Here is a 27,528-nt window from a genome sequence, read left to right as displayed (position 1 = left end):
CGTTTCCCTGTATGACACGTTGAGCGACCAGGCCGGCAATTTCGTGGCGGTCGACAAACACGAGCCCGGTCTGAAGGTGCTGGTCGAGAGCCCCGCGGAGAAGGTGGGACACGTGACGGGCTCCCTCACTCTCACACTGCTGTACGGTCAGAGCGTGCTGGACGTGTACAGCAACGTGAAGGCACGGCACCGAGGCACCGACTGCCCACAGGACCTGCTGGACATGCACACGGCCGTGACTCGGCTCGGCTGCGACGCCTTGCTCAGACGATTCCCCTTGGACTTCTGCTCTAAGAAACGCCACCTCACCACAGTGGATTTGTGCAATTTTGACAACGACTAAGTGTGTCCCGTGGTTTATTTGAGGGTTATGCTTTATTGTGTGTTACCGGTTGCACTGTGCTCTAAACGCCAAGGTGACAATAAAAATCAAAGACAGAAAGAATATGTTTGGTCTCACGCACTCATTTATTTTGTGCACACAACCACATGGACAGAGAAATGAAAACGAGAAAAAAAATAATAACGCAGCCTCTCGCGCTGGGCAGAGCTGACCCACGGAGGCATCTAAAGGTGAAGGTGACAGCACAATTGTCTAATATCATGTGCAGACATTCACTTGGAAAGAAAAATCAGCCTTTTTAGCCGGCTGAGCCCGTACACCAGGGCCTCCATGTCCATGTGATAAGCGAGGCACTTTTTGTCCCTCGGTCCGCACACCACGGTAAACCCACGGATGCCGAACACGACCTTGCACTTGTTGATGAGCAGTCCGTAGCCCCCGTTTCGTTTGCTCAAGTACATGATCTCGAACAAGTACCCGGGACCCCTTTCTTCCTTCACGTCCGTCAGAGCGATCATGGCGCTCGGCCTCCTCTGTCGCTGCAGAGCCGTGAGGGGATACGTCAGCTTTGGCACTTGGGCCAAGTTGGTGTACGTACCCCACCAAACCTTGCCCATGGGGCCTCGTATCAGCCTGTGCAGCCGCTCTGGTATCCTCGCGTCGGCGAAAAAGCTCCGTTGCGAGGACGTCACGTTGGAGGGCTTGCGAGCCACCGTTCGCTGGCATCCCAGTAGCAGCACGATGTCCCTCGGGTCATCGTAGTAGCCCTTGAGCTCCTTGCACACGTAAAGTCCCCTTTCCATTGCGATCTCCGTCGTCAGCACTGCGTCCGAACTGCCCTGCATCGTCACGGAGCACAGCGCTCCGATCTTCGGCTCCAGGGGCTCCGAGACCACGACGGCGCATCGCCCCTTCTCGCTCCTCAAGAACGTAGCTATGTCATCTCGAGACACGGAGCCCCACCAGCGATCGTCCAGCCAGTTCAGGAAACCCTTCCAAGAACGCATGACGCTCAACCAGTTCTGGACGAGCGTGTCGGAGTCAGAGTAGAGCTCTTCCATGTTCACTTCAACTGCTCTCCTCGAGAACATGGTGCTAGGTACGAGCAGCTGGGAGCCATCCTCCCCGTTGATGATACACTCTTCTTCTTTATCCATTTCTACATCTTCATATTCTCTCTCTTCTTTTTCTTTCCTTCCTTCCCCTACTTTCTCTTCGTCCGCCTCTCCGGGTTTCTGAGACGTGGCGAACTTTGAATCCCGGAGCCCTCTCGCGATGCAGCGGAGCGGCTCTGAGACTGCCTGACGGCACTCGCCGACAAAGGTGTGGCGGCAGAACCCATAGCAACCCGAGCCGCTCGGGTCCTTCACGCACACGATGGGTTCGTAGTGGCCCAACTGGTTCTGCACGTATATCCCGGGCAGCTCGTTCGACCGAGGCCTGCCGTCTGGACTGTAGACTACCCACCCTCCGTGGTTGTGGGTGTACACGTTCACGTCCCAGCCGTTGGCCAGCGCTGCGATTTCCACCTCGGTGGCCCAGACACCCCGATCCTTCGGCCTCCTTTCGAGAATGTACTGCTCCACGCTCGAGTACTGCGAGCGCAGCAAATCTCTGTATTTTTCTTTATTCGAACTCATTTCCCTGACGCACCAGCTTCTGATCTTGTAGTGGTAGTCGTCCCTGCCGCAGACCAAGTAGCTGACGGCCCTGAAGAAACAGTTGCCGTCTCCCATCACCGGCACCGTCGCGCAGGGCCGTCCCAGAGGCACGGGTGAAAAATTCGGCCCGCGGCACAGAGCTCTCGGCTTCTCAGGAGCTGCCACAACGTACGCAGCCAGGTCGAGCAGCGTCGCTCCCCTCACCGGATCGAAGGTCATTTTGTTCCCCGGGGCAGATTCGATGTACATGACATCCAAGTCCGAGTCGCTCCCAGCCCTCCCTCCAGATACCGGGGTGCTGTCCATTCTAACGAAGAGAGTGTTTCGGTCTGGAAACTCGAGAGGAGCAAATGAGGAAAACGAAAAAAACAAAAAAAAAAACAAAAAGAATACTACTTAGAAACTTTCCAAGCGACAGAGATACAAGGTACAACAGAGACAGTGCAACAGGTTTGCTCTCATCTGCAGAGCCTGTCAAGTGCCTGCCCCTGAAAGGGTGTGGGTGGGGGAAGAGGTTTCTTAGGAAAGGTGTGCCTGTTAAATATTTAAGCGGAGGGGCTGGCTTCTCTCCTCCTATCGTCTTGCAAACAGCCAGGAATTCAGAGACATGCAGTGTTAGGAATAATTAGAAACAGAATAGTTAGAAACTCAATCTTTTCTTTTATTACATTCACTTTTACCTTTTACTACACAAATGGTTTAAACTTGATTCAGTATTATCATCTCAAATTTATATTACATCCTAAGACAGCACAGCAGAGTTATTGTTGTCACAGTTTCTCCTCATCCTCCCTTTTTCACTTTTTGTGTGTCCTCGTGTGGGTCCATAGACCCTCGGACCATCTTCTGAATAAGTAAATGCTAGGTATATAAACCGAACCTTTTTATGAGTGTCTTTGTTCAGACTTTGAGATCATGTTCCTCTGTCTGTAACCCTGCGTACAAATCTGTGCTGTTTTGTGCGGGGTAAATCTTCACTGTAGCTATGTATTGTCTCTGAGTCTTATTCATTCATTTCTGTGTGCAGGAAACTGAAGGGAACGAACCAACCGAACGTTTTTATTAAAACAGTCCTTTCTAGAAAATCCAATTTTCTCACAGGCAGCATGGACGTCGACTCGGATGAGGAAGTCAACGCAGGACGGCGGTTTGTCCCAAGACGCCGGACCATCGGGACCAATACTGGGACCTCGCCCGAAGGGCCGCAGGCCAGCGTGGAGGATTCCGAGTCAGATTCTGACAACGATCGGGCCATGATGGCTTACTTGAAAAAACGGATCAAAGAGTCCCGTCAGTCCGGGAGCGACAGCAGCGAGCTGGAGTCTGGCGGAGAAAGCGTGGAGTCCTACGACGACAAAGAAATTTTCCCGGCCCACCTTTGGGGTTTCGGGGACCATGAAATCGACTGCGAATGCTGCAACTGCGTCTTCTGGCGCGCAAAGTACCGTCGCAATTACTACCAGAGTAAGCACGGTAGGATCTATTACGATCGCACCACGCAGACTGGAGCAACGGAATCCACGAGCGCGCCAGCTCAACCCGAGAAATCTGAGCCGGCACGCGTGGATCGCGGCACGAGGCCCATAACCTCAAGATTCACCAGCAAGAAGATGCGACTCGCCCAAGCCAAGTCACATTTCAGGCACACGGGAGACATATACGTCGACAGCACGTCTGACGAGGATGAGCCCAGAAAACCCTAGTTTTACAGTCACGGGCTGTGCACTCGTTTTACCAAACGATGTGAACCTGGTTTTGTTTGAATTGAATTCTACGTTCCTGTGTTCCATTACAAAATAAAGACTCCTTGACTGGGGTGTTGCTCCTTGACTGATTTTTTGTTTGTTTTGTTTTTTCTGTCTCGACCCTATCTTTAACTCGATTGAATACTGAGGAGCAAGTTACACACACACATGCACAAAAGACAAGCACACAAAAACACACACAACATAAAGGTGTGCACTGTTGGACAAGCATGAAGGCTTTTGGTCAGAGAGGTAAAGTATGTCCCTAGACCTTGAGAAAGCTCATGTGCCCCTTCCACCGTATTTTCTGTGTGCAGAAGAGATCTGCTCAAACAGACGTTGCATCCTACCTGCCATAACGGCCAGGCAGCGCGGAAAGTGTAAGAAGTAGAGACGAACGAGGAGAGTGCACAGAAATTTTATTTTATTTCATTTTTTCCATACATAACAGACAGCAGAGGGCAATAAATCTACAAATCCGGTCGCCACTTCAACATTCCCGCCCGCTGTCGACTGTCGAGTCACGATCGCTGTCTTCGCGGTAGCCCCTGCCGCCTTGTTTCACCTCCCTTCCCTGACCGTGCCTTGTCGAGGAGAACTCCTTCGCACTCGAGCGACATCCATTGCGAACAGGCACTCTCCCTCGCTCTGTTCTGTCAAACCTCGATTCGTCCGCTTCACGCCATCCGCTTTCCACAGCTTCGCTCGGGTCAACCCTTTCGGCGTGACGACCGGGCCCTCTCGTCTGCGCCCGGAGCTTGCCCGCTCGAGAAAGCTGCGCAAAGTCAGATTCCTCCGGAGGAGCTGACGGGGCGGGCGACTGGAACGGAGGCAACCAAGCGTGGGGGATGTCTCTCAGGGGTTCGACCGCTCCGGCGCCAGCACCCCACGCTCGAAACCTGTTGTAAATGAAGCCCCCTCGATCGGACGATGCGAAGCTCACGCTGTAGCGAAACAGCAGGTACACGTAGTACCTGGACAACTTGCGATGGTCCACGGCGATGCATTTCGGGACCTTGGCGCCGGCGTGCCCGGCGCTCTCGCACTCCATCCGATGGAGCGAGATCAGGTCGTCCTGACACACGTGCAGCGCGTCAGACCTCGTCCACATGTCCCTCAGAAGCTCGAGGCTCTTTTGAAGCGTGGGTCTGTGCTTGCTGACCACTTCGTTCTGCAGCAGGCCAGTGGCGGGCGCCCCTGCCACTATCAGGCACTCGAAAAGGGCTACCGAGGCGTGGGGAGAAAACGCGATTTTCTGTCTCATTTCTGAGTTCATTTTATAAACTGACCGAGAGCCCCCTTCGGGCGCGCAAAGCATGGAGGACGGCGGACGGTGCACTCGGAGGCTTCTCGGACTGCTGGGAGAGCACCGCTTGTATCATGTTAAGACTCTTTGTTGCAGCGACGCTCCTGGAGCGCTGGAGTGGCTGGGAGCTAAAAGCGTCGATCTGTGCGAACCTCGCCGGGGAAGAGAAAACCTAGTCGCCTGGCTCACGAGACTGTGCGGGCTGTGCGGCGTGGACACGGACAAGGTAGAGATATGCAGCGTGGACGCGAAACCTCGCGTCCGAGAGACCACGGAGCGTTTGGTGGTGTGCGTAGAGAGGACCTGGTTCCTGGGTCGCGACGGGTCTCTGGTCCTGTTTTCGACTGTAGGGCGAAACGCCCCATCTCAGAAAAACGACGAGGTGAGGTCCTTGTGCGCGGCCGCAAACGCGATCTTGGGCGCGGGAGGCTTCGAGTATGTCGCTCGCCGCGTTGCCCGGGGCTGCGAGTGCTCAATAAGACCCAAGGAGCAGGGGAGCGCTCCCGTGCTGAGGAGCCTGAGACCAGAGAGGTACGACACCGTGCCTCCAACGACGCCGATTGTGACAGCTGACAGTTTCGGACGGCGTAGCGAGCCAGAGGCGCCCACCCGCTCGTCCGAAAAATGGACGTTACGCGCCGTCCCGGAGACGGCGTCCGCGACGGCGGTCGACCTCGAGTCCCTGCTGCGCGACGGGAAGTCCGTGCTGGGCCGCGGCGGGTTCGGCGTCACGGTGCGCATCGAGGAGGGGCTGGTTGCCAAGGTCAACCTCTTCCCCGAGATGCTGAACTGGAGCCTGCCCGTGGTGGAGGACGAGTTCAAGCGCTATGCGCACGTCGCGACCCAGATGGAGGAGGTCCTGATCGGAGCCTCCATCAAGCACCCGAACGTGCTGCGGACATTCGGGGGCTTGTGGTGCGAGGCCCCCGGGTACCCTTTGGGTGGCAGGGTCGTATCCCTGATGGAGGAGGCGGCGTGCTCCCTGCACGAGTTTTCGGCGCACATGGGGACCGAGACGAGGTACGTGCCCCTGGTCGAACTGGACGTTCTGCGCGCCCTGGACCACCTGCGGTCGAGAGCCATCCAGCACAGGGACATCACGCACAGAAACGTCCTGGTGTGTCGCGCCGAAAGCAGGAGGCCCCTGCCACTGGTGTTCAAGATCAGCGACTTTGGCACCGCGTGCAACTTCTCCACTCCCGATCAGCCCAGGGGCACCCGTGCGAACAGAGCTCCCGAGGTGCTGTGGTGCCTGGAGTCCGACACTCAGGCGGACGTGTTCAGCTGGTACTGCATGATCTGGGAGCTGTACAGCGGTGCGCCCCTGATCGGCCACAGGGCGTCCGGTCAGCGGGAAGGTTTTTGCAGCAGGACCTACGCGCGGAATTTGTCCGAGCTGCTAGGCACGTACGAGCCTACCTCAGAAGCCGCCTTCGATTCGTATTACATGAAGAGCTTGGACGCCATGGAGCTGCGGCGGCAATTCCGCTCGAGGCCGCGGACTAGAGACGTCGCGGAGAAGCTGGAAGCCGCGGCCGCGAGGGCGTCCGGTCGAGCGGGCCCAGATCCGGAGTTCGTCGCCATCGGGGCGGCGTGCGTCACGTTGTTCCCCCAGGAAAGGTGGTCGGCGTCTGAGCTGCTCGAACTCCCGAGGTATCGGGACCTGGGCGCGGATGCCGTCTCGGTTCCGGCGAGGGAGATCCCGACGAACATCGGCGCCGGCTGCTACAGAGCCTGTGACGCGGTGGCTTGCGAGGACTGCGAACCCCCCGCCTTCCGGGTGCCAGACACCTCTTCTCTCGCTACCACATTCCGATCCGAGAGTAAGATCTTCTACGGGGTCGACGTGATAAGACTGGCTCCGGGTTACATACAGCCTTACGTGTGGTACTCGAGAAAGGCCAGCGCTTCATCCCAGGTCGCCAAGGAAGACTCGGGCCGTGTCGGGCGGTCTCCGGAGAGACTCACCTTCGCGCAGATGCGGATCGGGTCTCCAGAGCCAGACCCGTGCTCCGCTTCGGCCAGCTCGCCCGCGGGAGGTCCCCGGGTCATCGTGAAAGGCAAAAGCGGATGCTGCGAGGGAGAGGTCGACACAAAGATGGCCATCCTCACCCAGGCATCTCCGGAGGACGCCGAGAGGTTCAGAGAGCACGTCGTCGAGCTCTCGATTGCTGTCACGGAGCAGCGACCGGACTTGTTCGCGGGCCCGATCCGAGGCCTGTGCAGGAGCTCGGAGAGCTGCGACGGCGTTGTGGTGTTCCAGTACGCTCCCATGTTCGCTGACTGCAAGAAAGCATCCGAGTGGACTCTCGAGAACGCGCCTTTCTCCGCTGACGCCTTCGCCGCTCAGGTACACTTCACCAGGCCTTGGAGGCAAAGAAGCTCCCCACGCGCGCGTTAAATCTGGACGACTTGCTGATCTGCCGAGGCTGCGCGCTGATCGACCCGGTGGCTTACCTCGCCAAGCACTTTGGTCGCGGTGGTCCTTTTTTCGGGGTGCGAAACGAGGGCCTGCTCACGTTCTGTATCGAGGTTTTGGGCAGATGCGGCTTTCGCGAGGCGGATTCCATAAGCCTCCTCTCCTCAAGGGACCCCGTCGGGATCCTCAGCGGGGCCCTGGGGATCCTGAGTGAGAGAGCGGGCCGGGGGAGAGCCGTCGTACCCAGCAGGCTCACCCTGGACAGCGCCTACTTCGCGTTCGAGGAGTACACGGCCGAGAGGTCCACTTGGCGGGCCGAGCCGAGCCTCACGGGGACGAAATACGAGTCGGCCCGCGGGCTCGGCCTGCTGGTGTTCGGCAACCCTCCGCCGCGAAGGGGAAAACAGACGTTGCCGGGGCCTCCATCTGATTCCAAGTCGCTTTCTTCCCTGATACGAAACCTGACGCTGAGACTGAAGGTCAGAGTGTTCGAGAGCCACAAGGTCGAAGTGGTCGCGTTCAACTGCACGAGAGCCCCGCTGACCGTGGACCTCAGCAGGGCCGGGCTGCGCGACGTCGCGGGGGTCGACCTACTGAGCCCCGACAGAGTGCAGCTGTCCCGAGACGGCAGGTGCTACACTCACGACGCAGACCCTCGGGTCGCCTTGGGTCTATTGAAATGGGCCCCCGTCGTAATGATCTCCAAACACGCAGCACGGAGCCCCGTGCCCGAACTCACCAAAGTGTATTACAGGATCGTCATCGCGCTCGTACGCCTGTGCGGTAACGGCGCCTCCGAGAGCTCGCTGGTCGACCTCTTTGCCAGACTTTCGCCCCTCATCGTCTCCACTCACCTGCGGTGCTAGTGAGGAGCCCTTCGATCAGAGGCCCAGCGTACATGCTCATGTATGTGTGTCGATGAATGTCCCAGAGACACGGCTACGCTACACTGAGATCTGCTTCGGCTGGCTTTGTTTCTGTACTTTTACTTGACTTTTTCACGTTTGTTTGATTGTTTTCAGGTGTCCTTCGAGGGACCTACACATTGTTTGTTTTTTTGTTGTATCGTCGAGTGAAAATAAAATGTATTGTGTTCAGGTGTCTGGTTCTCCTTTATTTTCAGAGGTGAGATAAACTGTGCACTCGCTCCACCGGGGGTACGGGGTACGGTAGTGTAACCGTCCGTTGGCTCCAGTGGTACTAGGGCCCGCCAGTTCTTATTAAAATATTGCGTTCCCTTTCGGACTGCTGACAGATAGTTTCGTGTATCCCGTCAGAAAAAAAAAAACCATGAGAGGTCTCCCATTCGGACCGTGGCTACTTCTGACTCTCACATGGACCTTGAGCGCAGCGGGTGAGTCCTCTGTAGGCTTGCTGATACTGTTCCTAGCACGAGTACGATCGATGAGCCTGTGTTTTGAGAGGCAGGCCGTGACTATTCGATGAGTCTGTGTAGTCAGGTTACAAAGTCGCAGAAGGACTCGGGAGGGTTGCCGGCTAAATGTTTTTTTCTGCTTTTCTTTCTTGTGTCGCTGTCACGTTGTTACAGACACCAACATCACCTGTCTCATCATGGAAACCTGCATCTTACCCTGCAGTTTTCAGAGAGGAGACAATCCGATAGTGCACTGGATTAAGGATAACGAGGGCACCCCCTTTCTTTCATATTACAACGCGAACCCTCAGTTCAGGAATGTCAAGGGCAGAGGTTTCTTGTTCTCGGATCAGGTCTCTAAAGGTAATGCCTCACTACGGTTGTCCTGGGTGCAGCTTCACGATCAGGGAAGATACACCTGCTACGTTACAACCCGTAAGAATGAGCGATACACTTATGTCAACGTCAACGTGCAAGGTAAGAGCGGTGAGTGACTTAGGTGACCGTTTAGCGAAAATGCGGCTCTAAATTCTAGTTTGTCTCGCAGCGGCTCCGGTCCTCGACAGTTCGGAGGGGATCAGCCGGGAACGCGAACCGGTTCGGTCGACGGAGCCCACTACGGCCAGCAGGACTTTGAACGCCGCGATCACCCCCCGGTGGTCCACGCAGCCGTTTCCCAACAAGGGCGGCTACCACGGTCCAACAACAGAGAACGTCGACGCGGACCGTGACCGCACAGCGGCGACTCCCGAACGAGACGATGGGGCGACGAAAGAGGCTGAAGGTGAGAGGGGCCGACGGTCACTGTCGAGAGGGAACGCTTGGCCCGCCAAGCAAACGGGTTGCGCTGAGCCCAGGATTCGTTTCTCGCAGCGGCTCCGGTCCTCGAAGTCCGCATGGAGGAGGTGGACGACACTGTCGTCTGCTGCTCGAAAGGGATCTACCCGAAACCCGAGCTAACCTGGTCCACCGAGCCTCCGTCCGGTGGGGCTCTGAACGCCACGACCGCCGTCTGGCGGACCTCGCTGCTGCTCTACGACATCCGCAGCTCCTTGTTACTGTCGCACGAGGACGCTGTCATGGTTTACAGCTGCGTTGTAACCTCTGGCAAGCACAGCAAGAAAGCAACTTTGATGGTGGAAGGTGTGCGAAGCAAGTGGTTCATTTGTTTAGTTTCTTTTTTTTTGCACCTACTGTTGGACTTCAGATTATGCACGAACGCCAGAGGCGTCACTATCCTCAATCTGTTCTCGCTTTCACGGCTTATTTCTTTTCGTTTTCCTCAGGCAGACTCCGAAAAGTTCTGACGATCTATGTCCTGATCCCCGTCGGTGTCGCGGCTCTCGCAATTTGCCTGGCTCTCGGGATATGGAGCATGCTAGGGAGAACCAGGAGATGCGCTCCCGCCTGACCGTGGGACTCTCGGCGACGGACCTTTCCAATCTGCCTGCTCATGCATTGTTCCAACTTCACAGGCTTACTTTTGCTACGTGAACCCTTGTGTGTGTTCGTTTGATTGCCGTAACAATAAAGACCCTAGAGTCCACCTCTGAAAGATGTCTGTATTTTGTTTTTCTTTTTGCTTTTTCAGTAATGAGAAAGTGTGGTTACGAAAAAATAAAAAGGATGGGGCATGCTCCATGAGCCTTCGAGCGCTTTGCGGCAACCCAGGGTGACCGTCCTACGCTTAACGGGGTTTCACCACGAGGTCGGTAGGGTCCTCCGAGCCCATCGCTTCACACTGCGCAAAAAACAAAAGAAAGGAAACCCAGGTTAAACGTCTGACTAGATTTTACTTTGTGTATCATCTCACACGATTACGTGTGAAAGTAGATAGAAGACAGACAAAGATGGCAGAGAGGTTCAGCCATTGAATCGAGCGGCCTTCACTGTATGAGCATGCCCTTTCGATTCTCGCCTTACGAGTTCTCTGGAATATGTAGCTCGAGAAACTCGGATGCGCCCCGAACTCGCACTTTCCTGACCTGCCTTCAGGGAATTCCCCATCTAGCGTCGGAACGGATTTGGGCGGGTCGAACGAAGCCCTTATAACTCCGCCGTGAATGCAGTGTTTGACTGAATCACCACCATCTGCTACGGTTTTACCAGGCTCCCCGAGCTCCCATTAAACTTCAGCGCCCCCTCGGACGAAAGCGAAGCGGACAGCGAGCGACGACGGTCGAAAGGTCCTTCTGTGTCTCCCACCGCCGACTCCCTCGACCCCAACCGTACTCTATCTGGCCTCAGTCATCAGAGCGGATAAACCATGAGAGGGTTCCTATTGGGACCGTGGATCCTTCTGACTCTCGCGTGGACACTGAGAGCTGAGGGTGAGTGAACTCGTTGTGTTGTGGAAGGCAGATGGTGAAACTTTGATGAATCTTTGTGAAAATGTGTGGGGTTTTGTTTTTCTTGTTTTTTTTTCTTAAGCCGCTGTCATGTAGTTACAGACACCGACGTTACCTGCCTCGTCATGGAAACCTGCATCTTACCCTGCAGTGTTCCGAGGGAGGGCTCCATAACAGTGCGCTGGTTTAAGGATCCAGAGATAGTTCCCTTCCTCACATATGGTATAACAAACCCTGACAGGGGGAATGTCAACAACAGAACCTCCTTGTTCGAGGATCAGATCTTTGAAGGAAATGCTTCAATATTGCTGTCAAAGGTGCAGCTTCAAGACCAGGGATCATACCGTTGTGTCGTTGTCAGCTCGAGAAATGGGCATACCAGAAACGTCAAAGTAATGGTGCAAGGTAAGAGTCGCAAGTGTTGTGATTAAGTCAACCCCTGTGACCGTTAAGCGAAGACGCGGCCCTAAGTCCGAGTTTTGTCTCGCGGCAGCTCCTGTCACCGACGGTCACGCCAAAGAGGGGTTCGACCGGGATCCGAGTCTGGCCCGCCCGACGCCTCCTCCTCCACCTGGCTGGTCGAACGGCGGCGGCGCAGCCGGGGAAGAGGGGTCCAGCCGGGATCCGAGTCTGGCCAGCCCGACGCCTCCTCCTCGGACACACACCATGACCACCCCCCAGCAGTCCACGCAGACTGTCCACGCAATCAGCGACTCCCGGGTTCGACCGACCGAGGTTGTCGACGTGGACCCCAACGAAACCCAGGCCACTGGCAAAGGAGACGATAAAGCGTCGAGGGAGGTGGAAGGTGAGAGAGGCTTTCCATTTTTTATTTATTTCAATTTTTTTTTTTTAAATTTGTTTGTTTCTTTCTTCTTTTAGTTTCTGCAGCATCTCCGGTCACCAAAGTCCGTCTGGAGCAGGTTGACAACACCGTTGTGTGCATTTCGGAGGGCATCTACCCGGAACCCGAGCTGACTTGGTCCACCCAGCCTCCGTCGGGCAGGACTCTGAACGCCACTACCGCCGTACGACGGACCTCACGGATGCTCTATGACATCCGCAGCACCGTGGAACTGTCTCCTGAGGACGCTGGCTTGGTTTACAGCTGCGCCGTAGCCTCTGGCATAAACAGCAAAAAAGCGACAGTGAAAATTCAGTTTTGTGAGTGGTGCTCTTATTCATTTATTCATTTATTTATTTATTTATTTATTTATTTATTTATTTATCTTTAACATTTGCATTTAATATCAGTTACGTGAGTGGTGCTCTTATTTATTTATTTTTAACAATTGAATTTATTATTTGCAAAAGCTGATGGACACCATCAACTCTCGGTTTAACGGAACATCTCCCTTGTTCTTCTCAGGCCGACTTCGAAATCGTGTTTTGTTTGTCCTTATCCCCATCGGTCTCGCTGCTCTCGCGATTTGCGCGATCGTCTGGAGGATGCGACGAAAGATGAAAAGGGGATTGGCTCCTGCATCTATCAACCTCAGTGACTTACTTCATAAGACATAAACCCATGTGTGTGTTCATTTGATCACCGTTACAATAAAGACCATCGAGTCCACCTCTGAAAGATGTCTCTGTTTTGTTTTCGTTATTATCCTTTTCAGTGCTGAAAAAGTGTGGTTAGGACAAAAACTATATAAAGGACAAGAAAATGCTATGAGGCACTTTGAACAATGTGGCTACGCGTAGCAGGGCCCCAATGATTCTGCTTGAGGTCACTCGGGTCCTCCGAGCGCAAACCCGACGCGCCGATCGCTTCAGACGGTGCAGACAAGGAAAAGAGACACAGGGCAAACGTCTGACATGATTTTATTTTGTATCTCATCACACGTGATCACACTGAGATGCTGCATCGGGCACTACAGCAGTCGAGGCGGAGCACAGGTCAGAGTCTGTGCTCTCGTCAACCGAGGGAGTGTGGAAGCGTAAGCACAAGCTTTCGGTCTTCGTCCGCTTCGCCCCGTCGTCAGCACGCCCACGATGCGAGTAGACGCTCACAAGCCCGACGTCTCGGTTTCCACTCGATGAGGAGGCCTCCCCCGAGCGAGGCACTTCAACGTGGTCGGCCAGCTCTTCCAAATAGGTCATCATGCGAGAGCTCTGTGCGCCGTGCGAGCGGAGAGTCTTCGAGGGCCCTGGTCGCCGGGACTCCATAGGCCCTGCCTGAAGGGAGATAGAAGACAGAGGAGTGCAACGGAAAGGTTAAAGGGGTTGAGTCTTCTTCGTCTGCCTCCAACGGTGTGAGCTTGTCGCCCCTCTGCCATTTATAAAAGACACCGGGTAACCCGACTTTGTGACCTGCCTTCGGGGAATTCTGCGTGACGTGTCGGAACGGTCTTCGGGTGTGATCGAGTGGTGCAAAGTGGAATAGTGTTTGCCTCAATCAACGAACGTCTGCTGCTGCTTCACCGGGCTCTGCGAGCGTCCCTTCGGACGAAAGTGAAGCAGACGGCGAGCGACGACGGTCGAAAGGTCCTTCTGCGTCTCCCGCAGCAGACTCCGCGACCCCAACCCTACTCGATCGGGCCTCGGCCATCTGAGCAGCTAAACCATGACAGGGCTCCCATTCTTACCGTGGCTACTTCTGACTGTCGCGCGGACCCAGAGCGTGGAGGGTGAGTGCTCTGTAAGCTTGCTGACATTGTTCCGAGTACGAGCGCGATCGTCATAACCCAAACAGTCAGCGCAACGCGGCTAGAGCAAAGCGAAAACAGGGGATGGCGAATTCCACACTACGGGTTGAGATGCAGTATCGTGACGTTGACTAAAAGTTCTTTTTTGTTTTTGTTCACCGCTCACACTAAAAGTCAGCGAGGAGGTGGTGTACTACGACATCTATTACGACCCAGACTACGCCTTCAATTACAGTTATGAGGGGATCAATCCGGAACCCGATCTGACCCGGCCAACGGAGCGTCCTCCATCCAGGTGGACATTGGACGACACCCAGGCCACTCACGAAAGAGACAATGATGCGACGAGGGATGCTGAAGGTGAGAGGGGCCGGCGGTCCCTTTCGAGGGGGCCGCTTGGGCCTAGAAGAAAACAGGTTGAGCTGAGCTCTGTCTTCGTTTCAAAGCAGCTCCGGTCACCGAAGTCCACCTGGAGCAGGTGGGTGACACCGCCGTGTGCAGTTCGGTGGGGATCTACCCGGAACCCGAGCTGACCTGGTCCACCGAGCCTCCGTCGGGCAGGAATCTGAGCGCCACGACCGCCGTCTGGCGGACCTCGCAGCTGCTCTACGACATCCGCAGCTCCTTGTTACTGTCGCCCGAGGACGCAGGCTTGGTTTACGTCTGCACCGTAGTCTCTGGCGAAAGCAGCAAGAAAGCGACCGTGAAAGTTAAGCGAGGCGAGTGGTATTTTTTTTTAAAAAAAAACAAACAATATTTTAATTTGGTTTTTGGACCCATTTGTTGACTGTTTCTATCCCCGCTCTCTTTCAGTCTTCTCAGGAGGACTGTTTGTCATGATATCCATCGGTGTCACGGCTCTGACTGTTTGCACGGCTCTCTGGATCTGGAGAACGCGAAGTGGAAACAGGAGACAAGCTCCCGCCTGGGCGTAGGCTTATTCACGATGTGTCTTTCTGCCAGTGCGCCATAGGGTGATGCAAACCCATGACTGTGTTCATTTGATCATTGTGACAATAAAGACCCTCGTGTAGACTCCGAATGATGTCTGTATTTTGTTTGCTTCATTTTTTTTTAATTTTCATTTTCTGTGCTAAGAAGAGTTAGATCAGAAAAGGTTATGTTTAGAAAAATAAATGTAAAAGCGGAGAGGTATACTCTGGTATTCCTCGAGGCATTTTCCGCGTTGCTGCAACGCAGTGTGACGTTCTACGCTTATCGGAGCTGCAGAGTTTTACCGTGAGACCGCACAAGAAAAAAAAAAAGAAAGAACACTCAAAGCAAAGCGTCTTACTTTGATTTTTATTTCATCACACATAATTACACAGATCCCACGGATGTAGAAGCGGTGCACCAGACAGTCTGCGGTCGCATCGAACTAATGTCCCAAACGAGAGCCCCAGTTTTGTCCACCGTGACTCCAATGCGTTCTGTCCGAAGGTTGGCTGAAGACAGGAGTGCAACGGAGAGGTCGAAGAGGTCGAGTCGGGTTCGTCTTCTTCGTCCGCCCCCACCGCTCGAGCTAGCCACTCCTCGACCTTTTCTACATCCACACCGTGTACGGGGCGCTTCCCTCTCCATCGCTTTCGTCTTGCGAGAGCCGCCGCTGAGACGCCTTGCGCTCGTCCTTGCCATCTGTGCAGAGGCGACCGGGTCCCTCTCCGAACCCTCCTGCGAGCAAATCGGCTCCAGGCTCTCTGTTCTCTGTGGGCTCTGGGTCCTCTGTGAGCTGCGGGTGCTCGGCGTGAGACCCCGCGCGCTCCGCGCTCCTCTTTCTCTGCGGGTCGCTCGCTTCCGAGCTGCCCGGCGAACAGCTCAGTTTAACCGGCGTGATCGGCTTTGGTTTTGCCGGCGACGTCACAATTCGACCGTCGGTCTCTCGCCTTTCGCCGCGAGACCTGACGGTTTGGCACCGCCTGCCCAGGTCCGTCGACTTCAGGGAGCTCCTGGCCTCACGCTCCCTGCGTGAACGGAGGCCTGCGGTCGATTTGTCAGAAAGGTCGGCCCCTTCGGATTCCCAACCGCTGCCTTCAGACGCGGACCCTCGACTCTCCGAACTGGAGGAGCGCGAACGAGCGATCCGAGCGCCGGACCTTTTCGAACCTCGACCGTCGGCCTCTCTGCCTTTCTCGCCAGAGAAACGCAGCGGTTTCCCGGAGGCTGATTTTTGCAGCCCTCTCTCTGGGCGTCTTACGTCTTTGCGGCCGCTGGAGTAAGTCTTGGAGTGGTCTTCGGTGTCGTTGCGTTGTCGCCGCGTGAGCGCGGTTTCGAGCCCCGGCCTCTTTTCCCGCTCGACCGAGGGTCTCGACTTCGACCCTCTGCCTTTCGGCCTCGCGGAGACTCGCATCGCCCATGGGCCTTCCGTCTCCGAGCTGTCCGAGCTGAGTGCGCGCTTGTAGCCCCGCCGGTCGCTTTTGCACGAGGGCGAGGACGGCTGCGACCCGCAATACGGACGGCCGACCCCGTCCTCGTTCCACCTGGCCTTGGAGCCCGCTTCCTCGCCAGCTCTTTGTCTGTACGCGCTACTGGGCGAGGAAGGTCGCGACACGCAGTACGGACGGTCAACTCCGTCCTCGCGTCTCTTGGCCCTGGCGACGTTGTCCTCTCCCGCCTCGATGTCTTCTTCGCTGGACGACGATGCGTCGTCTATGAAACTGTCGCTGCGATCGTAGTCGTCTGAGCTTTTGTCGCAATCCGAAGAGCTCTCCGTGTCCCTGTCGCTCAAATACTCCGGCTCTTCCTCGCTTTCGGAGCTGAGAGGTTCCAGGCCGTTGTCTTCCTCGGCTTCGCTCAGTAAAAAACTGTTTCTCTGGCGGCGCCCGACCTTTCTCCTCTTGGTCGCCGGAGACCGCGAGGCTCGGACGCTCTCGGCCCAGGGGGACAACCGACGTCGAGCTCTGCCGACGGTCTGGCGGCAACTCCTCTCGGGCTTCTTGACTGGCGGCGGCGGGGAGAGGTGCCTTCGGGGAACCCGCCTGGACGCCGCCTTGCGCTGGAGTGCCGCGAAGGACCGGGCCACCTTGTCGCTCCACCTCTGCGTGGATTGGGACTCCAAGCATTGGATCAACGCTCGGCTCAGGCGATCCTTGATGCCGCGCCTGCGGAGCTCGTTGACCGTGCCCTGGTTGTACGCCACCCATTCTCTCAAGAGTTCCCTGTTCGCCTCGCCGAGGAGAGCGCTGTCCAGGTTCAGGAGCTTGCACACGGCCTCTCTCTGGTACCCCAAGGAGTCGTGCAACCAAGGGTAGCTCAGGAGCAACACGGACAAGTTTTTCATCCATGTCGAAACCGGGACGGGCTCTGGGATGGGGTTGAAAAGCTCCGAGCGGTCGTTCGGGGGCTGTCTACATCCCTCGCCTGGCTCGACCGGCTCTCCGCAAGCGGGATTTCTGCCGCCCATGTCACCGTCAAAGCGGGCTGCGTTGATCCCCAGTTTCTTGAGCTTGCTGCAGTAAACTTTGAGCTTCAGGAACGCCACTTTGGCGGCCGCGTTCACCTCCTTGGCGTGGGCTTGCGCTTCCTTGTCTTCCTTGTTGCACTGGTCGCGTTTGCACATGGTGTACCAGTCTTTCTGGATCTTGTTCACTTCCCAGGGCTCTCTGTCCACCATTTCGGCGCAGGCTTTCGCTCGGCGGGCCGTCTCGGGATCGGCGTCTTTCCGGTTTTGGCTGTAGCAGCGCAACTGCCGAGCGAGCGAACCGCACTCCTTCCTGATCAGCTCCATGACCGAGGCAGCGAACCTATCCCGCTCGCTTTTTCTGAACGTAGCGTCCGAGGCGTACCTGCTAAGGAACTCGCAGTACCTCTGCAGCTTCCCAAGTGGACTGTGCAGCAGCTCGGCCACGGCGAATGCGCCTGGGATCTTGGCGTTCATGAACGTGATGGCGAGTTCAGCGATTTCGATCATCCTGGGGTCCGCCAACTTGCTCTCCACGTGTCTGGGTATGCGGTCGCACCACCCGTTCGGATCGACGCGCTTGGTGAACGCAGACAGCGCCCATTGGTTGATTTCTTGGAACGTGAGCTGCCCCGACAGATACGTCTCCCGGGCCATCTCCTGGAGCGTCTCGTTCCAGCAGCTCGCGAGCTCTCCGTTGCCTTTCACGCAGCTGCGTTTCAAGAGCCTGTAGAACCGGAGCGTGGTGGACACGTACAGCGTGGGCAAGTGTCTCTGCTCCGCTCTCACGGCCACCGTCGGCACCAGGTTGCTTCGCCTCCCATCTGACGCTTTCCCTCCTGACCTGAAGTACACCATGCGGGGTTCGCTGGCTTTGTACGTGAAACGACTCAGGTCGCATTTCACTGCGTCCTCCCCGAAACAGTCAACGCCGGCGTCCCCCTCGTTCTTCCTGTCGCTCGAGGACTCCCATGCGTGGCTAACTTCTGGCGCGCAGCACATCGGCTCCACATCTTCCAGGTGAGAGGCCAACGCAGCCTGGCTGCTCTGATCCCTGCCGGGGGACCCGGGTGTGTTCGATATCAGCAGTTGACAAGGCTGAATCTGCTGGAAGGACGGACAGAGCGCCTCCACGTGCGTGGGCATCTCCAGCGACATGTCCCAAAAGTCGAACGCGTGGCCCGCGACCTTCCTCAGCAGCTTCAGGCTGTCCAGGGTCGGGGCGAACAGGACCTCTTGCACGAAGTAAGACCCCTTGCTTTCGCCGTCGTTTCCGGGGATGTCTGTCATGTAGGTCCCGACCATGGACCTCGCGGGGTCGTAACGCAGCAGGTTCTCCTTCGTCGAGTGCTGCGTCACCACGGGCACCACCGTCCGATCCTTTCCCCTCAGCTCCTCGGCGGGGAGGTAGTACGCCGTGTAATTTCCGCACGTCAGCAACACTTGCTTGAGGCCGGCTCTGTCCGAAGTGACGATGGATCCGAAGTCGCTGCCTCCCAGAAGGTCCACCAGGTCCATAAGGGCGAGCAGGAGAGATCGAGAGGGACGCTGGGGTATCCTACCAGAGTCCGCTATGACCGCGTCTCTGATCATCTTGTTCAGAACCCTCGGCCTGTAACGCAGGTGCTCTTCGTTGCTCAGGCGCCGTTCCTTTTGGGTCATCATGCTTACCACTGCATCGAAAACGCCACGTGGGTGCGAGCACGTGAAGACCTCGTCGTGGTCCACAGTATCGAAGTACCACGGAGGGCTGCTGGAAACGACGAAGGTTTGATTTGTAGACGCGGCCGCCTCAGTCGCCGATACCGTAGCCATTTCGAAAGCAAGACCTGTTGAATGCGCGTACGGACAAAGTGGAAACAGCAGCAACAGCTCTCCTAATCCACTCTGGTGAATTCAGCCTAAGTCCTGCGAGATCCTTGCGCTCTCTCTAGCTCTTAGAGGGGAGGTTCGAAGGCCACTTATATCCTCCCAGTTGGGGTTTCCCACCTCCTCGATGCTTTGAACAGCCCAACCCTGATCCTTGCGCTCTCTCTAGCTCTTAGAGGGGAGGTTCGAAGGCCACTTACATCCTCCCAGTTGGGGTTTCCCACCTCCTCGATGCTTTGAACAGCCCAACCCTGAGGCTCGGAGGGATAGGGCGGAGAAATCTGCTCACCACCACTGCACACAGGCCCAACCCTTAGGCTAGGAGGGATAGGGTGGAGAAATCTGCTCACCACCACTGCACACACACTCGCAAGCAACTTGCACGGAGGCCAGTCATGAGACAAACAATCCGACTGCTCTTTGCAGTGTCCGCCGGCCTTTCACAGTGTCCGACCGTCGCGCAGGGAGTCCGACCGCTGCTCAGAACATCCGACCGCCGCTCAGTGACTCTGACCGCCGTTCAGTGACTCCGACCGTCGCTCAGTGACTCCGACCGATAGTCAGAGTACGACCGCCGATCCCTGTGTACACTGAATTCAGGGAGTCCCAGTGACACGGAGCCTACAGAGAGAGCCTTTGTGCACGGACAGTGATGAAAATGAAATATCACAGTCACCTAGGTTGAATTCAAAGTCACCTAGGCTTGCTTGTAGCTTTGTTGTTTGTTTGGTTTTCTCCTCATACAGCTTTTTATTTACCCCCCTCTGTGCTCAAAGAGAAAATCGTCGGGCTTTGCGATTTGAGGAGCAGAGCTCAGCATGGATGAGGAAATTAGAATTTTGATCAAAGGTGTTCTGGGGCACTTCGTTGGACGACGCCAAGACTTTGAAGTCGAAAGGCCGCGTTGTCGGGAAGCTGTAAATGCTATGACGAGAGCTGTGTGTGAAGTGCTGGAGGTTCACAGACCGAAATACACAGGTGAGCAGCACAAACAGATCTGTTTTTTCAGAGTTATCTGTACGCTCAGCGTGATCTCTCCTTGTCCGGTGTCCCACTTTAGAGATGGTTTCAGATCTAGGTGATTCATTTCCCGATGCCGCGATGGTCAACGTCGCGAAAAGCCTTTTCGAGGACGGGATCATCAACTGGGGCCGTGTGGTCAGTCTGATATGTTTGGGGGCCGCGGTGTGCCAACATCAGGACAGGTTCAGTGGCAGCCCTGGCTCCCTCTTGGCTGACACAGTGTCAGAGGCGATCGCCTCGTACTTGCTCACAGAGCACAGAGGCTGGCTGGAAGAGATGTGTTGGGTGAGTGGCCTGTACTCTAGGGGGTTGAACTTCATGCTATCGCTGTTATGAAACAATTTGTCTTCATGTTTTGCTTTTTTTTTTTTCTGTTCCTCTTTCTGTTCTTTTTTTAACGCTTTCTTCATGACCAGGATGACTTCGCTGACTTTTTCCCTTCACCTGAAGCCACGAAGTGCCATGACCTTGTAGGACCGGCACTTGGACTCTTTGTTTTTGCGGTCGGAACTGCACTCTTGTGCACGCACCTTGGGATGTGACCCGGTGGTTGTTTTCTGACAGCCTCCGGGGGCTTTGCCCTCAGAGTCCTCTAAAGTCTGGAGGGCCAGTGTCAGACACTGAAACAACCGGTGTGGACGAGAGGACGCTTCTTAGACACGCACTTTAAGGCATTGGGAACGAGGAGACGTTCCTCAGGAGCCCGTTTGATCCTTTTCTTGTTTTTCTTTTGCTCCCGCATGGAGAAGTACTACAAAGACCCAGTGCGACCAGTGATCGGGCAAGGCACCTACGGAGTTGTCTACAGGGTGCGAGATGTGAGAAACGGCCAAGAATATGCCCTCAAATGTCACAAGCAGGCAGACGTTATAGAGGACGCGACTGTGAGAGAGTTGTCCTGCCTGACAGCGCTGAAAGGTCATCCCAACATAATACAGCTCCTGGACTGTTTCATGGACGAAGATCGGGTGGCGATGCTCATGCCTCACGTGCCCTTCGAGCTGACCAAAGCTATTCACCGCCAGCCACCGGCTCCGCTCAGCTTCGTGGCCAGCTTCTCGCTTCAGACGGCGAACGCCCTGGAGTACATGCACGGACTGAACATCTTACACAGGGACCTGGTTCCGAGTAACGTGCTTCTCGAGGAAGATCTGACGGTGAAGGTGGGCGACATGGGCCTAGCCAGACAGTACTCCCGACGCATGAGCCTTTGCGTGGTGACGGAGCCCTACAGGGCTCCGGAGTTGTTTGTCCGCGGGAACGCCGCGGAGTACACGTGCGCCGTAGACATGTGGAGTTTGGGAGCTATGATACTGGACGCAAAGGAAGGCGCCGTGGTGTTCGCTGCAACGCGTGGGTCCAGCACTCTGAGCAAAGTCATGGCACTGGCGGCCTCGGATCCCGACGGGGGAGCGGAGGAATCGACGCCCGCCAGGCAGGAACTGATACCCAACACTATGAAGTGTGAGCACACCAAACGCATCGCCTTCCGCCTAATCGCTCTCAGGCACGACAAGAGGCTTACGGCTCGCCAGCTGTTGGACGATGAGGAATGGAAGCGTTTGTCCCACATGACAGACGGAGAAAAGGCTGAGGTCTTGCAACAATGCGTCACGGGTGTCATGTAAAAATACACAGTTCAAGAGGCTTTGCAATGTCTGAGTTTATCATTTTTCAATAAAAAAAAAATGAGCCAATGACCACAGACTCTATGTATCGTACAGGTGTAAATTTTGTTTATTATTTTGAATACGTTTGACCATAATAGCAGATGTATCATTCAGCACCACTGGCCCGCTCTGGGAGCACGCTTACACGTTTGTAGCGATGGAGATGAAAAGGGATGTAGCACTCAACGTGGAACACCACTTGGCGTAGTTTGTTTCGTAACTGCGCGAGGGCCCTCGGGTCTTTTGAGGGCTTCGGGCTCAACTCAGCTTCCGCTCTTCGTCTCAGAGCGCGGCGAAAACAACAGTGGCAGCCGCTGCGACGAGAGACAGGGCTAGAGGTTTGGCTCCATTTCTCTGACTAGGCCATCTATCCAGTTCCTCCTGAGCCTTTCTCACGGTTTCCTTCAACTTGCTGAGCACTGCAAACAGAAGACAGCGAACACTGGTTGGGAGAGAAGCGCTTTGCGATAGGCGGGTAGCTAAAATGCACACATACATACATACAGTCTGTCGTGTTGTGGAGTTTTCCGAAAGTCATCACGGGCTCCATTGGAACCAGGTCAGGCATGAGAATCTCAGGCCGACGAACGCCGTCCGAGTAAGAAGGCTCGTTGCTGTGATGTAAAACACAAGAGTCCACTGATGTCAACAGCACGAACACGAACAGGGTCAGATGCAGCATCGAAGTGGTAGTCATTGTGTCTTCAAGAGAAAAAAAACCCCACAAAGAACAGTTTTCTTACTGCAGTGCGCAAACACAACTCACGCCTGAAGAGGTTGCCTCTGTCAGCTCTCCACTCTTGCCTTTTATACTTGCAGAAGAAAACACTCGCTGTGCAGATTCTAATCCCCCCTGCCCAAAAAAAAAAAAAAAGTCCCTGGCCAAATCCCAACCACAAGCCCGAAAGAGAGGCCGCGACCGGTCAGCTCGCGTAAACCCAGCACGCCCCTCGCTCACAGGCAGGAGAGATCACGTAACAGGGTGATTCAGGGGAGAGGAACGCAGAGCATGGCGTCAGAGTCTGCCTGCCTCGGTCGGCCTCTCATGGCGGAGGACGGATTCTCAGAGTGGAAATCGGTGTGAGAGAGCTGAGGTCGGAGCCAGCGTTTCTCAGTCCCTCCCCTACATCTCGGTTTGGTAGCGTAAGATGCCATCTGACTCAGTGATGTGTGGTCGGACTCCCTAAGGGTCGGTCGGACAGAGTGAATGACTGTCGGACTCCCTTAGCGCCGGTCGGACAGAGTCAATTGCGGTCAGACAGAGTGAATAGAAAAGGTCGGGCTGTCTGGACGCTGACCTGGCGAGGTGAAAAGCTGGCCCCATCTCTCGTCTGCAGCTTTGGAACTAGGAAATTTTAGCGGCTGTGTTCTCTGTGTTCTATGACACAGCTCCTACGTAGAAAGGATTTAGTTGGGGATTTTTTATTCTTTTTTTTTTCTTTCCTTCATATCCAACATCGACATCACAGCCCTTACCAACAAAATGGTTGGATTTATCTACAATTCCAATAAGCTGCTCCCCGCTCTGGCCCCATCAGAGCCCCGAGCCGCTCTGAACACCCAACAGCTCTCACAGAGCCGGACATCCTCTCGCTTCATCAACCATCACGGATCCCCCACGTCTGCCCTTACCAACAAAATGAGCAAATCGGGCTGCTACAGAGACGGCGGCATGCCGCAGCAGAAACCTGACTGTCTGAACATTTCCGCCAATTACAAGACTAAATTGTGCTGGTTCTTCGCGAAGAACGGCGTCTGCAAGTACGGAGGGAAATGTCGGTACGCCCATGGCTACGGAGACCTGCGGAGCCTGCAGCTCAAAATGAACCTTTGCCACCATTTCTATAAGGGGCGCCCATGCCTCCACGGCGGAAGTTGTGGATTTATTCACAATTCCCATCAGCTGCTCCCCGCTCAGCCCACATCAGAGCCCCGAGCCGCTCTGAACAAGGACGGCTACCGACAGATGGACGTTTCCCCACCCCAGCAGCTCTCACAGAGCCTGACATCCTCTGGCTTCTTCAACCATCGCGGACCCTCCACAGTCAATGCCGGGGCCATCACCTGCTGCATCCCCACCGTCCCCGCCGTCGTCTTCTCGAAAGTCCCAAATCCCTGTAACCCCTGCCCCGGCCTTATCCCCACCGTCCCCGCCGTCGTCTTCTCGAAAGTCCCAAATCCCTGTCACCCCTGCCTCGGCCTTATCCCCACCGTCCCCGCCGTCGTCTTCTCGACAGTCCCAAATCCCTGTAACCTCTGCCCCGGCCTTCTTCTGCTTCACTAGCAAAGAGGGGCTTTGTCCAAAATTTGTGACGCGCTGGCCTGAACGGTCTACCCGGTTTCTCTCGGGGCCCTGTGGTCATGCGCAACAAGGCTTATGGCATCGAGGTCTTTATTTGTTTTTTTTGTGGTGTTTGTTTAAAATAAAAAATAAAACAAGACAAGAACAACGTGTTTTTACTACATTGTATCTGAAAAGATTCAAAGTGTGTTATTCCGTGTTGTTTCGCTGACCCTGATATCGTTGAGCTTCTTAAGCAAATAAAAAGACTCAGACACATTCACTTTTTCTGCTCTTTATTCGTTTGCCGTGGACATTCACAGAGTTGTCTTGGCGTCGCAGTATTCTGTCTGAAAATCTTTGGTGCAGACTTATACGCACTTTCCAGCCGTGCTCACTTGCGTTTTACGCAACGTATCTCCTCCAAAGAAACAGGCTGTATTCTTGTGCCCCAGTGCTTGTCCCTGTCAGGGGGGACGTGCAGCAAAGTCCAGGTGGGTGTTTGTTCGGCAATGCCCTCCAAGAGTCTTCTTTCACAGCAGCGGATGACGCCGTGCATTCCGTTGGCAAGTATTGTCCCTTCGCCGGAGTAATTCGTGCAGAGCCACGCCACCCCCATGCGCCGCAAATCCGGGTCTCCGTTCTTCTCTGTTGCAATCGCGTACTCCACGAACAAGTGAGTCTTTCCCACGCGCCTCACCCGTACGGGCAACGCTGCGATGCCGGCCGCTATCAAAGCATTCGCTCCGCTCAGAGCATCAACGTCAGAGTCCCAACCGGCGAAATCTTCGTCTGGACAAGCGCAGCGGCCAAGGGGGTAGCGACCATCTTCCGTTCTACCACCCATTCCTTCGAGCTCCGCGTAAGTCGTCTCCTCGGATGAGGTTCTGACGATCAGCGTTCTGCGACCGTTGGTTTCACCCAACCGGAGCTTGTGCATTTTGAGGGTCTCCGTGAGTCTCCGTGATCTCAGAACGGTCAGGTTGCCTTTCTTCTTCTCGGCCCCTTGGGTCGTCCTCCCGTTGCCGCAGCCTCATTAGTATGTCAAAGGAAAAAGGCCCTGACGGGAGAGCTTTCCGTCTGATCAAAAAGTGAATTTCATGATCGCATCTGGAGCAAACTCGAAATGCAAGGGCACGCAATAAAGGCACAGAACCGCTTGACACAAGGACGTCGGTATGAAATCGATTTAAACACCACACAGACTACAGCATTTTATCTTTTATTTGACTTCAACCATCCAAAACATGTTCCAAAAATAAAAGGATACAGAAGCAGCACACAATGAACCTAATGGCAAACATAATGTCTCAGGGCGGCAGCCCCACATCCTTCTCTCCCAAACAAGCGTTCCCGAGCCCAGGCTCCTATGCTCTGAACTGGTCCCCTCATGTGACAGCGGCTCAATTTCCGATCAGGGTGATTTCCGAAACCTCCACCACCGGCGCCCTGCCGCTAGCGTTGCTCGCCTTATCTACGTGATCCCAATGCGGCGGATCTGAACAGTTGACCGCGGCGGGTTGTGCAGATTTGACCTTTGTCAGCTTCGCCAAATTGTACAAGTACGGCTCCTCTGGGTTTGCGCCTCCCTCACGCGTCGCTACCATGTAGCACCTCGTCTCGCGGGCCGGATCGGGGTCTTTACTCAGCACGATGGCGTACAGGTGCTCCGTGGACGCCCCGTGGATCTCGTATCCTTCGCAAGGCGACCAGATAGCGACCAGCTTGCAGCTGAGAAGTTGCGATAGCTGTAGGAACGCTTTCGAGCACCGTAGATCCACGGCGCTGCATTCCCTGGCGACATCATCTGTGGTCTGGAGCACCCCGCAAAGGGTCTTCGGAGCGCTTTTGCTCTCACCCAAGTGTATGAGCCTCACGTCTTGATGGGTGTAATGCCGCACAATGTTTGGCAGCGATACGGAGGCCGAGCTCTCCCCGAGTCGCACGCAGTGGACACGTAGGTGCTCCGATCTTTCTGACTTGGCCTCCGTTTTCAAAAAATCAGGGCGCTTGGAAGAAGCGCAGTTTGATCGGAACGCGTCTCCGCCTGACGAGGCGGCCCTGTGTACTTTCGTCGGCGTGGACGCACCGGTTTTCGAGCCTTCGTCCACCTCCGTCAATTCGCTTGTGGGGCTGGCCTGCCGGGAGCCCAGGTTCAGCTTTCGCTTGGCCACCCTTCTCCAGGTGTCGCTGCAGGACGCTTCTGTGTGCTCCATCGGAGTTTGCTCCGTACACAGAGATGACACGGTTGTCCTTATGTAATTTTCATAGTCCTGGAACAGCGAGCCTCCGGGGGATCCCATCGCTTCATCTTCGCTGCGGTCGAGTCCTTTTAGCCTTCTGACGCAGTCGTGCCGGAGCAGCCGTGACACTCTCTTCGCAGAGCACAGCGCGGCACACCGGATTCTTTCGATCAGCTCCGTCTCCACTGCGCTTTTCTCCACGCCTATCAGTTGGCACACAACGGCCACGATACCTTTCAGAATCTCCGTTTCGTACGTGAGCTTTTCCGTGAGGCACTTTTGTCCGGCTATCGTCTCATCGGCCCGTTTCAGACGTGTCAGGAGGGCCTTGGTCTGGCTCTGACTTTCGTCTGTCGCGGTTGCGTTCTCGGCGGCCAGCTCTCGACTCCGCTTCAGTTCGGCCTCCAGCTCGTTGACGCGTTTCGACCGGGACTCGTTTTCGGCCTCCGCTTGCTTCTCTCGGTCCTGCAGCTGGGCGATGAGCTTTGATGCGCGCTCCTCCTCCACCTTGCTTCGATCTAAGTGTTCTGCGGCCAGCTCTCGGCTCTGCTTCAGATGGGCCTCCAGCTCAATTACGCGCTTTGACAGGGACTTCTTCTCGGCTTCGTTTCGCTTCATTTCGGCCTCTGATTTCTTCGAGAGCATCAAGGCTGTCTCCTTTTCGGCTTTAATTTCCTTCACTTCGTTCTGCAGCTTCTCCAGGACTCGCCCCTTCTCGCTTAAGTCCTTCTTCGATGAGGCTATGACATTTTCAGCGAAACTTAACTCTTGCCGCAGCTCAGCCAAGTCCAAGTTTGCTTTTCTAACTTTGGCTTCCATCTCCATGTGCTCTTTTGCGAGGTCTATTTTCATCTGCTGATGGGCTGATTTGTCCGTGGTGTACTTCAGGCTAACCTGCCCCAGTTGATCGCTCAGCTCAGCCAAGCGGGACTCGTATGTTTTCTGGTCGCGAGCCTCTCTTGACGCGACTTGGAGACGCTCCGCTAAACTCTGGACTTTGTCATGCAGGACCCAGCCAACACTTACCACACTTTTCCAACAGGCGCGAACGTGTGAGGGACTGAGGCGGCCCTGTGGCTCAGCTTGAGGCCAGTGAAATGTACCACAGCCCGGGGACGCGGACTCAAGTGATTCCAGGGCACGCATCAGGGCCCGCTGCCCACGTTCGTCCTCCGCTTCATTTCCCCCGGCGAGTATCTC

General features: G+C 55.5%; 2 protein-coding genes across 7 annotated transcripts in view; one reads left to right on the top strand and one right to left on the bottom strand.

Moving 5' to 3' along the window:
* The window catches only part of si:dkey-91m11.5 (PH_BCR_vertebrate and RhoGAP_Bcr domain-containing protein), a 223,228-nt gene that overhangs the window by 59,097 nt on the left and 136,603 nt on the right, over positions 1 to 27,528 (bottom strand). The window lies entirely within an intron of this gene.
* Positions 8,998 to 12,779, top strand: LOC144994404 (uncharacterized). Of its 5 annotated transcripts, XM_078952177.1 has the most exons (6): positions 9,099 to 9,633; positions 10,959 to 11,179; positions 11,294 to 11,602; positions 11,691 to 12,005; positions 12,080 to 12,361; positions 12,567 to 12,779. In XM_078952177.1, exons 2-6 carry the CDS (start codon positions 11,116 to 11,118, stop codon positions 12,716 to 12,718), a joined length of 1,122 nt encoding a protein of 373 aa, XP_078808303.1. In that variant the 5' UTR covers positions 9,099 to 9,633; positions 10,959 to 11,115; the 3' UTR covers positions 12,719 to 12,779. The 5 variants fall into 5 exon arrangements, with proteins under 5 accessions (XP_078808306.1, XP_078808305.1, XP_078808303.1 ...); XM_078952178.1 differs by having other exon boundaries at positions 9,099 to 11,179; positions 11,280 to 11,602; XM_078952182.1 differs by lacking the exons at positions 9,099 to 9,633; positions 10,959 to 11,179 and having other exon boundaries at positions 11,294 to 11,419; positions 11,515 to 11,602.

This window comes from Oryzias latipes, chromosome 9, assembly GCF_053564925.1.
Source record: "Oryzias latipes strain Hd-rR chromosome 9, Olatipes_Hd-rR_3.1".
NCBI classification, from domain to species: Eukaryota; Metazoa; Chordata; class Actinopteri; order Beloniformes; family Adrianichthyidae; genus Oryzias; species Oryzias latipes.
Note: the sequence above shows the minus strand (reverse complement) of the source record. Positions and strands in the feature narration are given on the sequence as shown.

Excerpts from the sequence above, each read along its gene's own strand:
- LOC144994404 (XM_078952177.1), top strand. The coding sequence starts at position 11,116 with ATGAGAGGGTTCCTATTGGGACCGTGGATCCTTCTGACTCTCGCGTGG. Across the intron at positions 11,180-11,293 it reads GTGGACACTGAGAGCTGAGG|TTACAGACACCGACGTTACC; the intron begins GTGAGTGAACTC and ends GCTGTCATGTAG. Across the intron at positions 12,362-12,566 it reads GACAGTGAAAATTCAGTTTT|GCCGACTTCGAAATCGTGTT; the intron begins GTGAGTGGTGCT and ends TGTTCTTCTCAG.